At 36.3% G+C, this 16,108-nt stretch overlaps 1 protein-coding gene across 5 annotated transcripts in view; it reads left to right on the top strand.

Moving 5' to 3' along the window:
• ZDHHC21 (zinc finger DHHC-type palmitoyltransferase 21) overlaps positions 1-16,108 on the top strand; it is a 43,756-nt gene that overhangs the window by 14,160 nt on the left and 13,488 nt on the right. For 4 of the 5 annotated variants that reach the window (XR_011137842.1, XM_068927978.1, XM_009678827.2 and 1 more), the window contains 3 exons: positions 398-509; positions 2,211-2,349; positions 10,843-10,959. Coding sequence is in view for 4 of the 5 variants with exons in the window: in XM_068927978.1 (XP_068784079.1) it covers positions 398-509; positions 2,211-2,349; positions 10,843-10,959 (368 nt within the window). In the remaining variant the exon portion in view is untranslated. The remainder of the gene's footprint in view (positions 1-397; positions 510-2,210; positions 2,350-10,842; positions 10,960-16,108) is intronic. The other variant, XM_068927980.1, reaches the window with a different exon arrangement.

Here is a 16,108-nt window from a genome sequence, read left to right as displayed (position 1 = left end):
GATTCTGCCTAGCAGGTATGTTTTTTTCACAATAGATATGTAACAAAGAAATAGAACGCAGAAGAGTTAGGATGAAAAATTATGCTTTTCCTTGTTTATACCTTGTTTGAGTGATAGCTTTTATGCTGTAACAATGACCCTCAGGAAATATGTGAAAAGAGAATTTTAGTAAAGGAAATCGGCACAAATGGTAAAATAAGTGCTAAAGTAGTATCATCTGGTTTAATTAAGGTGACAGTGAGGGAGAAAAAGTTTCTTATAAGCTCTTTAGTTGTGACCCTATGCATTGATCACAGTAAGAATTTTTTTTCTCTTGGAATCACTAGCATGTGCATTTATCATGAGCTTGCTGTATTGTGTTTAAATCTCTCTAATCTGTTTTTACCTCTTCCCCTAGAACGAGAATTTTGGGAATTATGTAACAAATGCAACATGATGAGACCAAAGCGCTCCCACCATTGTAGCCGTTGTGGACATTGTGTCAGGAGGATGGATCACCACTGCCCATGGTAAGACCATGCCATTTTTTCTAACAATCTGTTCTCATTTTAGTGAATCAGAGTCTTTCTTTTTCATTTCGAAGTTCATGATCTTGACTATTGCTCATTTATCACCTTTCTTTTCCAGTAGTGCTTAATTGTTTAGGCATTTAGAGCAGGGTAAGAACAGCTCTGGGACATTCTTAGGTTAAGAAGTGTAGTTGACAGTAAGAAGTGTTATTGTGTTTCCTTAAGTTATTGTCAAATTGTTATAGCTGATGTCTCATAGTTTTGGAGCATTCACATATTTTGATTAAATAATTGCAACTTATATTCTTAGAGCTGACATCAGCATAATTCATTTGTACGTTTTTGATGCAGTTTAAATTCTCATGCTGAAAAAGTTATTCTTTGTGGGAAATAAAACATAGGATATATTTATATTTCTTGGGTTGAAATAAAAGATTGGAATTTCAACATACCAGGGAAAGTCTTTTTTCTAATAACCAAAATAGTTCTACTTTTTGGATAGTTTTGATTTTTAATTTACTGAAAGATACACAAATGGCTGTGCTAAGTAGAAAACGTTACTGCCTCACACTGTACTCCACTTGTCATTGTCTTCACACTTTCCTAGTGAAATTGGTCGTGTGAGTGTTTCCTAACTACTCTAGCTAAGAAGGGGTCAAAACGAACTACTCTAGCTAAGGCAATCTATTGAACGAAGTCAAGCTGATTGATTGATGTTTAAAATGAAGATGAGCATTTCTGCCAGTGATCTGAGGGGTCGTTTCCAGCAACGCAGCAATGATGATCTGCAGGGGACAGAAGTGAGGTTCAGATCCTCCTACATTGATTTAGCCATTTTTCAAATTACCCTTTTTGTCCAGTTTAGAAAATTTCCAGTTTAGAAAACGGTGTCAGTATAACGCTTTTGTCATTATGGCTTAGCTTGGTATTAATGTCTGTGCCAGTGCTTGTACTAGAGGTATCATGCTTGCGTGAAATTGCACCCCTGACCAACTTGATTTTATCCATGCAAGTTTTGTGAAGCAGTCTAGACCTAGTTTTCAAAGATTTTGAATCTCCCGGTTAGTATTTACAGAATCCTTGCTATTCTTTTGCTCCTTTGTGTGGGTGTCTGAAGAAAATGAACTTTTTTAGTAGAGGTGCCTCTTCTCTGTCTTCCAGTGTCTTACATTCCTTCTTAAGTCATGCGTATTTGTTATTGCGGTGCTCTGTGATTGCATTCATTTCAAACTGTTCATTTGCTTTTTGGATTTCTGGATTGTGCATAGCTCTCCGTAGGTAAAAGCAATTGAGTGGCAATAAAATGGTGTACCTTACTGTGGAATTTTTCAAAGTTTTTTTTATAGTCTTCTTATTTGAGTATTACTTAAAATTGTAACATATCACATAAAATTTATCTTTGCTATATCAACATAGGGAAACCATCTCCTCTTTTAAAAAAAACAGTCATTTCAGTAATGGAGCCTGTGCTTCAAGTAACAGTGTGGGCAAACCTTTCTTCACAGTAACTGCCGTCTTTAACAGAGAGACCCTCACTTCTGTTAAGAATGGTTAGTCAGTAGCTCTTGCATATTGCAGCAATTATCATAGCTTCTCTTATACACAGGTGGCAGTAATCTTCACTTGTCACTTTCTATTGTTAACTGCAATGTTAAAAAGACTTGATATTTCTGTCTTTATATATACTTTGTTTCCCTGCAGGATTAATAATTGTGTTGGTGAAGACAATCATTGGCTGTTTCTACAGCTATGTTTCTACACTCAGATTCTTAGTTCCTATACATTGATACTTGATTTCTGCCATTACTACTACTTTTTGCCACTGAAAAAAGATAACTGGGTAAGAATCTGATTTCTCTACAAAGTGAATACATAGCTAATACTACAATATAATTTATTTTGATATCTAGCTACTAAGTGTTACTGTGGTATCACCTGTTTACATAGATGTATATTTTTCAAGTTAGCAAATAGATTTCTGGTAAGTAACAAGAGTACCATTCTGAACAGAGTATCGTCTCTGTGTTAAAAAGACAACATTCATTTCCTTAGAAATCTAGGAAAGGAGGACAAAACCAGTGAGGGTCCTTTAGAAGTGACTGGTGAATACTGGGAAAAAGTAACATAGCTACTTCAGTTCTATTAATGTTCCTTTTGGCTTTCTCTAAAGTAGATTTATGTAGAATGTATTTTTCTATTTGAAAATGCAGATATCACCAGAGAAATGAGAGAGAGTATAATTCTGAATGGAGAAAAATGTACATTGCTTTTGAAGCAATATTGTGTGTTGCTTTGAAAAGCTTATAAGAGATGTGGGTTAGGGGAGAATGAAATTTGGTTTGTTATAGTCAGACTGTCTGCTATTATGGTTTTTTCTCCACAAAATGCAGCTGAATACCAGAGCATTAAAAATGACCTTACGTATTGAACTCTATTAAAAAGATGTACTTCAGTTATGAAATTGAAGTCATAATGTCTCTGTAGCCAGTGCTTCTTTATCTGTATTATCAGTAATGTTTAGAATGTTCCAAGAGTTTTGCTTGAAAGTTGCTGAATGGTTGACACTACTGAAACAGGAAAGCTGATGCTCTTGAAAAAATGGTACGAGATCTTACTTAGAAAGACAAGTAAAAACCTCTACCCAAAATCTGAAATAAACTTTTGATTTGTCTTGGGCTATGAAAAGTACAAGCATACTAAATAGAAAAGCCTAGAAAACACGTTTAAAGCAGTTTCTGAATTAGATTTAAGATTATGTCCCAGATGCTGAACGTGAAGAAGAGACCAGAACTGTTCCAAAGATTGGTAGTGTGTACTAAATGTATTTGCACCCCCCCCCCCCCCAAAATCCTGAAGTACTGCAAACTTTTTACTCCCTTTTCATGTGACACACCGGCATGTTGTTTTCTGGTGACATCACGCCCACCTTTGAAAAGTGCTGGAAATTGGCACTCGGTTATAGGTAAGGTAAGTCCCATTTTCCCATGATGTTGAACAATGTAAAAGTTTATTTTCTTATTTTGTATCCTAAATGGTATAAAATAAGATTATTAAACTTTCTGAAAATTTCATGCTTATGAAAAAGAATTGGACTTACCCTTTTAAGCTCTTATTTGCCCTCATATCAGCCTGCCCTGCGTGTGAAGTCCCCGGGGAAGCATACCTGAAGGTGATGAGTCAAAGGAGAGCTGAAAGGAGGACTGTACTCCTTGGAACATCCAAAATTAGCAAAAAGTCTTAAATTGAACTTGATAATTCAACTTTTTATTATTTGGGGCATACCAAAACTGTGAATTTTTACAAATCTTTCTCAAAATGACTTTTTCATTCTGCGGTGATTTCTTATTTTAACTTTTTTCATTTATATGAATATTTCAATTTTAAAATTTTAAAGGGCTCTAGAAGCATTGAAAATGGAGGAGTTTTTGTGTGGTTTGATGATCTTTCCACAGCCTCTGCCCTTTAAACTGAGAGAAACCTGTAAAATAGATCTCTGAAAGCAAAGAGAACTGCCCAGATTGATCGCTTTATCTCCATTTGTTGTCTAGAAATGGGCTTTTTATGTTCACCTTGTTACAAGCATTGTGAGATCTGAGGAAGCTGTTTTGATTTGCTGTAGTTGCGTTCGGGTTAAAAGGGATATGACATTTGCAAGTGTTTCTATATTACTGAAGTGATGAAGACAGCTGAGAAAAAACGCTTTGGCTTTCAAAAAGTCAACGTCTTTGAAGGTGATTAAATGTAAATGTCTTTGGGTTCTACTTTCATTAGCACTTTCAATGTTCGTAATTTTATAAACTAGATTAGCCTGATATATTGTGGAAGGTATAATCATATACCATCTGTATTCTGCAGGCTTCCTCTATAAAGAATTTGCAGGTTTGAGTGCTAAGAACTCTCCCTGATTTGGTATCTGAACTTAATATTGGTTTGGGCACTGCGGGATTGTTACTTTCCTAAGATAAATTATTTGTATGGCAGAGGCAGAGCTTGTCTAGTGAGGTAGTTTGGTGGTTGAGAATATTTCCTTTTAACTTGTGAGAGTTCTTGAATGCTGTAAATTGCTGTAAGTAATTACAATTACTGTGTTTGGACAATAAACCCAGACTCTATGTGTCACCATTACTTTTTTAAAAGGAGTATGGAAGGGTGTCAGATTCTTTGCTTGGAGATGGTAGGTAAGAGAGGAAAAGGGAGATCGTGTTTACTTTGGCCAGATTAGGACCTCTTGATGGTAATAGTAAATGTTTCTGAAAACAAACATGTATAAAGCTTTGATCTTCATTGTTTAACTGTGTTAATTTCAAGCCTTTTTGGAGAGTGGCTTGCTTTTAATATTTACTCCCAAGGAGATGGGGCAGGTTAGGAGGCAGAGCACTCAATAATTGTCGTAACCCAGTTTAATGCATTTGCCTGGGTGGTGCATTTGGTTCCTGTGTTTGGATGTCTAAATCTATAGAGTCATGAAAAAACATAGCTCATTGGCGATGGAGTGGGGATGGGGATTTTTTCTGGCATGATGATCAATTTGCATATATGGACACTTCAAATGACACTTAATTTTGAAAAACTGGATCTGTGTTATAGTTTATCTGTGTTCCAGAGGGATAAAAGCTGTTTATGCTGTATATAAACTTGGAAGACACAGCAAGTCTAATCTATTCCTTGTTGCATTGCTTTATTAAGTCTAGTCACTTAATAGTATTTGGCTTTCTCGGTTTTTCAGCTGCAGGATGGGGCATCCAGGTTGAAGTACAGAAAATTAATAATTTATCTGGGAGTCTGGTCAGCATTTCTGGAAGAGGAAGTCAGAGCTCTTTTTAGCTGGTTTTTGATAGTCTTGCTGAGGATTTAATATCATGTAACTATGCCACAGAATCATTTGTCGGAACTATGTTCTTTTGACACCAGCTGAACAGGGCAAGCAAGAAGGCTTAGTCACCATTAGTTAAGTATTTAGACAAGCATCCTGCGAGATCATTTTAATCTTCCAATACAAATTAAGCCTGAAGCACCATGGTATTCCGGAGACCCCAGTACATTTTACTTTTCCCAGGAGTGCCGTTTGTAGACATGTAGACATTTCTGACTTTAACCAAGAGCTTATATTTTTTTAATTGGTAGGGGCTAGTGTTTACCACAGATTTGAAAACTGGATAATTTTTTCTAAATGGCCATCTGGAATTAGCTTACTTCCTGCTTATTAAAAATACTTGTGATCTTTTTGGCTGTGTGCCTTCATCTTTATTGGTTTTTATTCTTTAGATATAGAATAATACACAGTATGGAAGCTGTAAAATTAAAACTATTTTTAATGCTATTTTGAAAGAGTCAGTTAACACAATACTGGTTAATGTGTTGTGAAAATATGGTTGCTGTATGTGTTTTAGCATTTTTTTCTCAAATCAAAAATTACGTTTTTATTTTTAAAGGATTAAATAAGAAAAAGCTGAATAGTTTTTAATTAAGTATACTGAGGTAATGATAATAGCTTTAAAGCTAATGAAGGAAGATGCTTATCTTCAGCAGAGACGTGCTCTCTCAGTGTCATGCCTTATAAGCAGAAGGCTGCTTTGTAGTATTTTTGGCTCTTGTACTATCAGAATGATGTCTCTGTTACTGCTTCTGTTTGTCCAGCAGGAGGAGTACAATTACTGCTAGAACTTGAAGAAATAGGGTCTAGTAATTAAATCATATATGTAAGATCCTAGCAGAAAACATTATATAATTCAAACACCAGCATCTGAGTTCCTCAGAAACCTTGGGTGATTTTCCAAAGCTCAGTCTGGGATGTTCTTTCTTTGCACCTTCATTAAAACCTCCTGGTTAAGAAGTCTGTGTCATTCATGATTCTGCAGTCATGCACTGTTTGTTATGGAAATACTGCTACTTAACAAATTCTTATAGGGTGTTCTGAGCTCTTTTGGTGGAGGGAGGAGGAAACATCAGATAGGAAGCGTTGTAGTGATCCACCTGCTCTAACTGGAACTTAGATTTCCCAGTTTGAAATAAAAGGTATTGAGAAAAATTCATTAAACTTTCTGAGAATATTATTTAAAGTAATATTTATTTCAGTATTGTTGATTGATATTTTAATTAACTGTTGATTAAAATCTGGAAATATATACCATCCTGTAAATTCCAACCAGCTTTTTTATTCTAAAGAGACTCTAAAATAAAAATTTTCTCTTAGGGTCCTGAAGTGACCAACAGGATAGGAGAGTCTGTTTAAAAAATAGACAAACAATGCCTCTTCAGTGCTCCAAAAAAAGTTAACCTAGCCCTGCTCTCCTCCTATGTAACTGTAAGGACAGCTTACAAACCTTGAAATAAATGGGAAAAGTAAATTACATGATCTGTAGGAGAAGATAGGATTGGAAAGATAATATATTGTTAAAACTAAGTATATTGGTAGTGTCACCTTTGTGTCAAGATTATGTTGCCCTTTGTTAAAATCTTTTCTGTGTGATTGTTTCAGAAATATTGCTGTGGATTGAACTCCTCACAGACTGTCATTTTTAGAAACTCTTCTAAAAATGCTCTTCCCATTTTCACTTTAATCCAAAACAGTCTTGGATAAAACTTTGGAAAATTACAGATGTAATAGACTTGAAATCAAATTTGAATCAAAAAAGTATTTTACTTAAGCATCCATTCTTACTCCTAATAAATATATCTACAAAATAAATGACTTGCTCAGAATGCAGCTTTTGTGCTATGAATTCATTTTCTATTTTTTTAATCTGAGTGAATGTTCTCCCCTCTTTCCTCTTTCCTCCTGCTAACCTTGTAGCCTTTTTGTTTTGCCTTTTTCACTCTGATCACGTAGCTTTATTCTCCTTTACGCTTTTTTTATTATAGCCAGGTTGATATACTGACTTCTTCACCAGCCTGAGGCAGACATCAGCAGCTGAGAATGGATAAGCAGACTACCCTGTGTTATATGAGATTTCTTCTGTATCCATCTCCCTAAGAGAAAGATAGTGTCTTACTTTATTTTGTTAGTATATTAATTTCAATGTATATTACATTTCAGTAAAGAAGCAAGACTGAATAAATTAATCTTATATTGAAAATGAAAAGTTATGAAGACTGTTTTGCACTTTGTCTCTTCTGGAACTGATACTGTAGTCCTGTGGCCCTGCTGAAAGCTCTGTTTTCTGTACAGAATGTGCTTTTCTTAGAGTTTGAAGCAATGGAAAGGAACCAGGGCTGCACATGTAAAGGCTTGAAAATAAGAACCCAAAGCAGCTAATAGCAGGGACCCATTCAAGTTTTTGTGCATAAGTTAGCGGGACAAAATGAAACTTGAATTTGGAAGTGGTGGACATATCTTTTCAGCATGCTCAAGACTTATATTAATTAATAAGGGAAAGGAATTGATTATGATCTTGAGCTGGATCCATCATCCTTTCAACCCCTCCTTCCTATTAACATGAACCTGTAATACCTGTTTTTCCTAATCACCATTAACATTCGTCATAGGGAGCATCTAAGACAATTGATGCTTCGAGGTAAAAACCGCAGTGTATGTACTACCCTGGGGTGGAGGAGGAAGTCTTGTTTGAATCTCTCTGACACAAAGACTGGCTTTCTGTGGAATATTTTGGTACTAACTATGAAGATAAAGATGCTAGATCTTTTAATTTGTAATGCAACCCTCAAATTAGACCTCTAGACCTACACTGTCATTCTCATTTTATGTCAATTGTCTGCTGTAGATTTTCTGCTATACGTTTCTGCTATACACCTCTTTTATAAGAGGCCAAGAATCCTTGTGGTTTAACTGGAAAGCTAGGAGAAATGCCTAAAGGGGACCTAAAAACCTATTGGAACAGGCACCAGGCAGGCACATCCGAACAGAGTATTGTACATATTAAAACAATGTCAGCAACCCACATGAACTCTGAAGATTAGAGGGGGGCAGTCAGCCTGTGGTGTTTCCAGCAAGTAAGAAGAAAGGAGGCTTCCTGAAGTGCTGGTCTGATTATTAAGCCTTTGCACAGAGTGATGGTCTAAGCCAAGGTCACATATGAGCCTGGCCCAGTGGGGAAAACGTGGTGTACAAAACCCTGTTGTCCCATGAGAGACAGTTCTTGTATAGCTGATGTTAGCTGATGTGTGCTTTTGCTTTGCAGTTCAATCTGTTTAGTTCTTTCTTTGAGCACGTACAGTGTGATTTTTGGGCTCAGACAATCTCAGTACTCACTCGGCACTGAAATGAGTGAGTCCTAATTGGTGATTCAGCAAGAGGGACCTGTCCAAAATGTATTGAAACAAGGACTGATTAATTATTGACTAGTTATTTTGGGGTGATTTTATTGTCTGAGGTGGTTTTCTTAGGGGGAAAAATGTTTCTGTCAGTCCTGAGAAGGAATAATAAAAACAAATTGGGATGAACTTTTATGTAATGTCCCAACAAGCTAGATGTGCAATTTATTATTCTTGCAGTGACTGAAATGGTATTTTTCAAAATATCCTTTTTTTCCAGTCTTTATACAATTACCTTTCTGTTTCAAGATACAGTGGTGAAAGTAGTTCTGTTGTACCTTCTCTGTACCTCTTGCCTCATAATACCTAACAGTCAAAGGACAGTTTGTAGTTTTAGCATGGGTTAGAAGAGTGAAATACAAAATGCATACTGCTGCCTTTTTCACTAGGATTTTCTGTTGTAGTATGTAAGCTGACTGAAAAATCCTACTTTTCTTCCTACTGAAAATCATCCCTTTAATTAGCATTTTAGGAGGGTGCTAAGATATTTTTTATTTCATTTTTTATATTAAATGGAGAACGTGATGCTAGATCCAGACTGTGACTTCACTTTTAGCACTCTCCTCTTACACTTCTGTTTTCTGTCAAGTTGAATTTGAATTGAATGTGTGATTCAATTGAAGTACATTAAAACATTTCTGCTAATAAAGTGACATTCCTATGGAGATATGAAGAGAAAGTATTTTCGAACCAATAGATCTTGGTATCTTCCCCTGTTTTTCTTTAGAGCTTTGATGGGGGAGGTGTGAAGGGAAATGTAAGTGGGCTTGCCTACTTTTTTGATTTGGTTTACCTTTGAATGAACTCAATTTCAAAAAAAAAAAAAAAAAGGAAATGAAGAATACTTTCTCTAAGTTTAGTGAAAACTAAACTTCCTTCACAGCTTTGGCAGCCAATATGAACATCTTTATAGTTCTTTATTTAATGTATCTGGCTTTATCATGTGAACTTTCACATAAATAGTTCACATGTAGTATCAGACTTTCTAACTAAAATAGTATTTACCTTAACTGTTCCCTCTTTAATTAAAACCCAGTAGTCCTAGATCTGAGAATTTCTCTTCCTTAAGTCATAGTGATTCCAAGTAAATAAAGTTCAAAAGCAGTAGGATTTTTTCATTCAGTTCAGTTTTATGTTCTAGCTGTAATTTAAAGTTTACTTGAAAGGTTTTTAATACTTCCCTGCTGTGATTTGGCTTTTCTAAGTGAAAGAACAGATGTGCACATTTAGAAGACAGCCTTGAGAACATAATCGTAACTTATAAATAAGGGAATGGATGTGTTAACTTATTACCAAGGGGTAAGATAGAGTGTGAATTTGTAGTACATCTACAGTAACCGTCATCCACAAATGTCTTCCGGTGATAAAAATAAGGTGGTTTCACCTTTGAAAATGATCTAGAAATCTCTCTTATATTTACTGCTGAGTAAAAGCAAGTTTTCCGGAGCATCCTCTACCAATTTGTACTCCCATACCAAAATTATAGTAAGCCACTTGAGGCCAAGATTTAATAGATGAAGAAAAGTTTATGTTGGATAATAGGCAGCGTTATAGTTAGACCAATCCAATACAGATACTTTGATTTTATAGGTACCATCTTCAGAAGTCAAGCTAGGAATGTTACGCTTTTTTCACAAAAGAGATGATGTTAAAATGAAATTTGCTGTGGCTGGGACCCAAGATTAAAAAGCCTTGTAACAGATTGTTTAGCGGATTGATTTTTTTTTATGTTTCGAGGCTTTTGTGTAGCAACCCAGCATGGTCTGAGGTGGAAGAAATCAGGATTAAACCATCTGAGTTTACTATATTCCCAAACCTTAAATACCTGGGTGACCTTTTTGGTTATCTGGCCAAGAAGTGTTTACATATATAAATAAAAGTTTCACATTTATAATTTTAGCACATAAATACATCAGTGAATTGCAATGTAGCTGAAAATCCAGTGTTTGCTTTTAGCTCTGAGTCTTTGGGGACAGCTCTTACCTAGTACTACCCTTAGATTCAAAGACTTAATTTAATTTTTCAGTGCTAAAGTCTCTTCCTTCTTTCTCTCTTATTTCAGGATGTTTTTGTATATAGACATGAACTTGCTCTTCTAAGAATATCTGCCTTCATGGGTCTAATAATACTGGGTGGAATAAGTGGACTCTTTTACACTCAGCTAATGGGTATTTTCACTGTAAGTATCTAATCCCTTAATTTTAGAAATGTATTTTAACTTTATTGTCAAAATAATGAATAAAAACAGAATGCATGTGAGGGATGAATGGAGAAATACTTCTACGAGGCATCTATCTGACATGTGCCTTGTCGAGACTCTTGCCCCCAAGGAAATCTTAAGAAACCTTCTAGCACCAAGCGACTAATAATTCACCTATTGAGGCAATTTCCTAATTTGTATTAGTAAAATAAGATCATATACTGTCCTGGAGTTGAAAAATGAATTTACAATGAAATGCAAGGTATGTATTTTATGGGTCTCGATTTTTCCTTGTAATATAAACTCTTATGTGCTCTGGTCTCAGTTAGACATTGTGTCAGTGAGGCCCACAGATCAATCATAGGTTTTGAGAACACATCTTTTTTGTTAAGTATTTTAATAAATCTGCTTACTTTCATATCTTTCCAGTTAATAAACTGTGGTGTGGGTTCATGTACAACATACAGTGTAAGTGCATATTCTGTATTTAAAGTTACAGGAGAAAAAGCTCTACATGGAAATATTTTCTAGTTAAATTAATTTGACAATGTAATAAATACCTACAAGGAACAAGCTTTTTTTTTGCTGGAGCAAAACACTCCATTTTCTATACATTATAAATTAATTACTGCCAGTGAATCATTTAAAATTGTTTTGAGAATCTGTAAAAGTGAAGTTCTTCAGTACTGAACAAAGAGAGTATATTAGTCAAATAAAAACGTGTCTGAAAGAGTGTATGATTTGCCCTGCAAAACTTTTATTATTAGTGGCAGTAATGTCCAAGATGACAGTGACTTTTGCGTGATGAGTTGCATGGTGACTGCAGCTGATTCCGAGGTCTTGCTGAGATTCCGTTTTGGGATTGTGAGAGTTTACAGAACATTAACCTGTGTAGGTGCATAGTAGAAAACCTCCTAACCATATAGCATAATGCTTTGTATGGAATAAAGGACAAAAACTACTATATGATTTTTACTTCTGTTAGATAAAACCACGGTACTGTTAATATTACCTTTCTCTAAGCTATTGCCTACTGTTTTTTGTCTGACTTTAATTATGCTGCGTATTTTTGCTGTTCCTACCTGCTGCTCCTTCTTTTGCAGACTGCTTTTTACACCTTCTTTTCACCTACTGGTCTGTTTACCTTTGTCCCTGTTTACTGCGTGTCTCTTCTGTGTTCTGGGGCTTGCTGACAGGTTGTCACCTCCCTGTTTAAATGCTGGCACACCACCTTTGTGTCTGTCTGCTCTAGAGCCAGGAGTTTGTTCTAATCCTGTATTGAACCCTGCTGAGTATCTAGCTGAAATGGTGTAGACGTCTGGATTTTGCCACTCCCCACTCCCACTGCAAGGAGAGAGAGAAATTCAGGGAGCCTTAGAGATCAGACTTTGCAATATGGATGGTCTTCGACTCTCTGTTAAACAGATAGCTGAGAAGTATTACAATAAAAGATGGAGGTGTTTTAGAAGAAAGCGAGAGACTAACCCTATGTGTACAGTTCTGTTCAAGCTACCTGTTTGTGCTACTGGGAGCTGGACTAAATTTTGGTAATGGCCATCAGCATTTATAAAGATGCCACTAGTAGACATGAAGCAGAAACTCTTAGACTGAAACCGATTCTGTTATATACACCTGAAACATTTCTCTTTTGACACAAGATACCAAGTGTGCTGCCTCTGAGACAGGCATGAATTCCCAGAATGTTGTTGTATCCTTCTGTGCCTTAACACCCTCAGGCTGTCAGCAACATTGCAAACTCTATAAATTAGTATAAAGCTTCTTTATTCTACGTCAGTTGTACAACGTACTGTGATGTTTGTCATATTGTACTTACGGAGCTGACCACTACCATGAAAAAGGGGTGAGCTCGTAGCATTTTCAAGTCTAACCTCCTTTTCTGTGCTCAAAATCGTAATTCTGTGGATGGTTGAGCTGCGGTAGTCCTGGATGCTCTCTCCTCTCTCCTCTTTGTCCAACTAAATAATTGTATTACAAGGGCCTATGGCTACACTTTGACTGTGGTGGGGAGGGAGAGGCTCTCTTAAGTACCCCAAGGTGGGCAGAAACTGCAAGCATGCAGAAGCTCGCTACAGCCCGGCTTTAGTGCAGTGGTTATTCAGTTTGGGCCACTGTGGAGGAATAAATATGTAAAAAGCATGACCACCTGCCCACCGTTATCCCAAGGATATCCTCTTCTACCTTCTCCAGAAATACAGCATGCTGCTATTTGTTCCTTTGAGAAACTCTAAGGGAAACTATAAAAGTTAAAGAAACTGGCTTCATAATTGATGAAAGTATGGGCACTGGATAATATTATTTAGAAGGATGCTGCTCAATGAATCCTTCAGGTTTCTGAACTGCCATCTTTTACCTTTTTGCAGACCTTTCTTATCACAGAAGTTGGTGGCTATATACATATTGGGTTATGTTTGGGTGTCTGTAGCCCTCCTTTTGACAGTCACTGGTCTACAGAAATACTCCTGCATTTGTTCAGGTGAAGTTGGTACTTTCTCAGACAGCAAGCTCAAGTGAAAACTTGTCACATAGTATTTGCGGATAAGCAGGATCTTAAAGTTTCTAGGAAGGATCTTTAAGATTCTGTTGTCTGTCTCCTGGCCTTGTTAGTACTTGAGGTTTTTTTCTCCATAAAATAGGAGTGAGTTCTTAAAAATTTTAATATCTTTAACTTCACCTGGCCTGGCTGTGTGTTGGCTTTGGTAAATTTATTAGAGTGTTTACCAAACTCTATCTGAGTGGTCAGGTACCCCAATTTCTTTATATGATGAGATCTAAAATGATGGCAAAATAATAAAAATAGGATTGGAGAAACAGCACATGCTTCAGTGATGGTTCGTAGGGCTTGAAGTTTGGGCAAACACTGCTTTCAGATGCTGATATGCATCAGTATTTAGTCATGTGATGGCTCCTGCTTGATCCATCTCTGTCATGACATGGAGCAGTTGATAGAGGAAGTCACAAGACATTTGTGAATTTTCTCCATGGATAGAAGAGCTTGTATTCAAAGTGTCCGTAATATGCTTACACAACATCACCCGTCTGCAGCCACCCTACCTTGGTGCATACCAGCACAACAGTCCTCTTTTCCCCTTATATTGCTTCTTTCATGAGTACAGAATTGCCAAGAAGATCCAGTGCAGTCATTTTGAGGAATTCTGAATAGAAACAGCTAATCAGACTTCAAACAACCAAAAAAACCCCAAAGTTATTTAGTAGGGTGGCTCCTGGCTTGCAAGTCATGTGAGAGAGATCTGTTTGTAAAAAATACTTTTGATTGTCAGTATTGCAGTGTGGGGCTCTGCTTCCTCTGTAAGCACTTGCTAACGGTGTTGGCTAGCCAATGAAAAAGGCAGATGGGAGGACAGCAGTTGAAAAATTGTAGGGTCTTTATGACTTTGATACTGGAGAGACTATTTCCTCTTACAAGCTGACTTGAGTAGTTTCTTTCTAGGCTTCCCACAGACATTCTTACGATGTATAGTGTGTATTATAGAGGTGCAAAGAAATGGGGGACGCCCACTCAGGAGTGCATGGTTTGAAAGACATTCACATCCTGTAGGAGCAATGAATCATGATGACTAAAAGACAGGTGTGCCTCTAGTCATGCCTACTGTGTAGCATGCACGAGTCACTGTTCAGCATCTAACCATCCTGTGTAAACTAAGCAAATTATATCTGTAATCAGCTTTATTTAAAGTGAAATAATGAATTCATGATGAAATTAAGCTTCATTTCCTAAAAGAATACAAATCAAAAGCAAAATTGTTTTTTTTAGGGATGTTATTACAGCAGAACACCATGATTAAAGCTTGGTAGCTCAGATTGGAGATTAATTTGAAAGAAACTCAGATATGCACAATTACAGCATTCATGTTATGTTAGTTGCCCCATAGCAATTCTTGAGAGCATATACTTACTTCAGTGACTGCTGAAGCTCCACAGGCATGCGTGCCAGAGAGGCACGCAAGAGCATGGGACTTTGGAAAAGGTGCAGCAGAGTGGCAGCTGTGTTCTTACTTGTGTATGTACAGAAAAAAAGGTAGTAAACATTTTCTTAATTCCTGCTCCCTGCTTGTCTTTGCAGTTAAAATCAAGTCAAGATTAGTTCCACAGTTCCTGGATAAAAGTTATTTTTAAATTAGAGAGACACTTGCCGTTACAGTTCTGTGATCTAAAGTTAACTGACAGATTATTGCTAGGTGAGTTCAACAGGTTCAGATTTTTTGTTTTTTTTTTCTTTATTATTTTCCTATCTTTCAAAAGCTGCCAAGGTTATGTTTTTAGGAAAAGAACTAAACTCATAATTTAACTAACTTTGGCCCTTTTTATAGCAAAACTTCTGATTCTCCATAAGGTAAACTTGCTTGACCTTCTTTATAAGATTTTCCAGAAACCAAGCCAATGGTTTCTGTTTCATGTCACTGAGCAAGAGTAATATAAACAGCTAAGGCTAACTTTTTAAATAATACTGGATATACAGATATAGAAAATGCTCTGTTCCCGATCTCTTTGAGAGTCTTCTAAACGTGTGCTCTGCTTACTGTCAGTCCCAGAGAAGCAACTTATTATATGAAACTGCAGAGTAATTCTGTCCTTCTTTAGTGTCACCAGTAATAAAGAGCTAGGCCTTGAAATGGCACGTTCTGCCTTCATTATTTATGGTTCATACCCACAGTATGCTCAAATCAAATAATTAGTGTAGCAAGCAGCTCAGTTACGAAGTATGCCGTACACCCGAGTTCAGAGCACTCTCTTACATTATTAACAGTAGTAAAAGTGCTAAAAGTTTGTATTTTTTTCACTGGAGCAAAACAGATAAGTTGAATGTATAGAAAAAATGAATTGGCATAAAGGTACCTTTACATGCAACATTCTTCTGTGCAGAATTTACTATGAATTGAGCTAAGTGATAGCTTGACGTGCCATATGAAGGAGCAACTATTTTTTCATAGGATTTTAAGGAAAAATATTGGCATTTCCTCCTTTTCATTAATGTTTTTGAGATGCTGAAAAATGTTTTCAAGCCTATATATAATGGAAAGGATGTATTTCATATACTCTATTTGTTTTTCTGAAATAAGGCAGTAGCTAATAATAAGAAAATAAGCAC

Source organism: Struthio camelus, chromosome Z, assembly GCF_040807025.1.
Source record: "Struthio camelus isolate bStrCam1 chromosome Z, bStrCam1.hap1, whole genome shotgun sequence".
In the NCBI taxonomy this organism is placed as follows: Eukaryota; Metazoa; Chordata; class Aves; order Struthioniformes; family Struthionidae; genus Struthio; species Struthio camelus.
The sequence above is the reverse complement of the archived record's forward strand: the minus strand, read 5'-3'. Positions and strand labels throughout refer to the sequence as shown.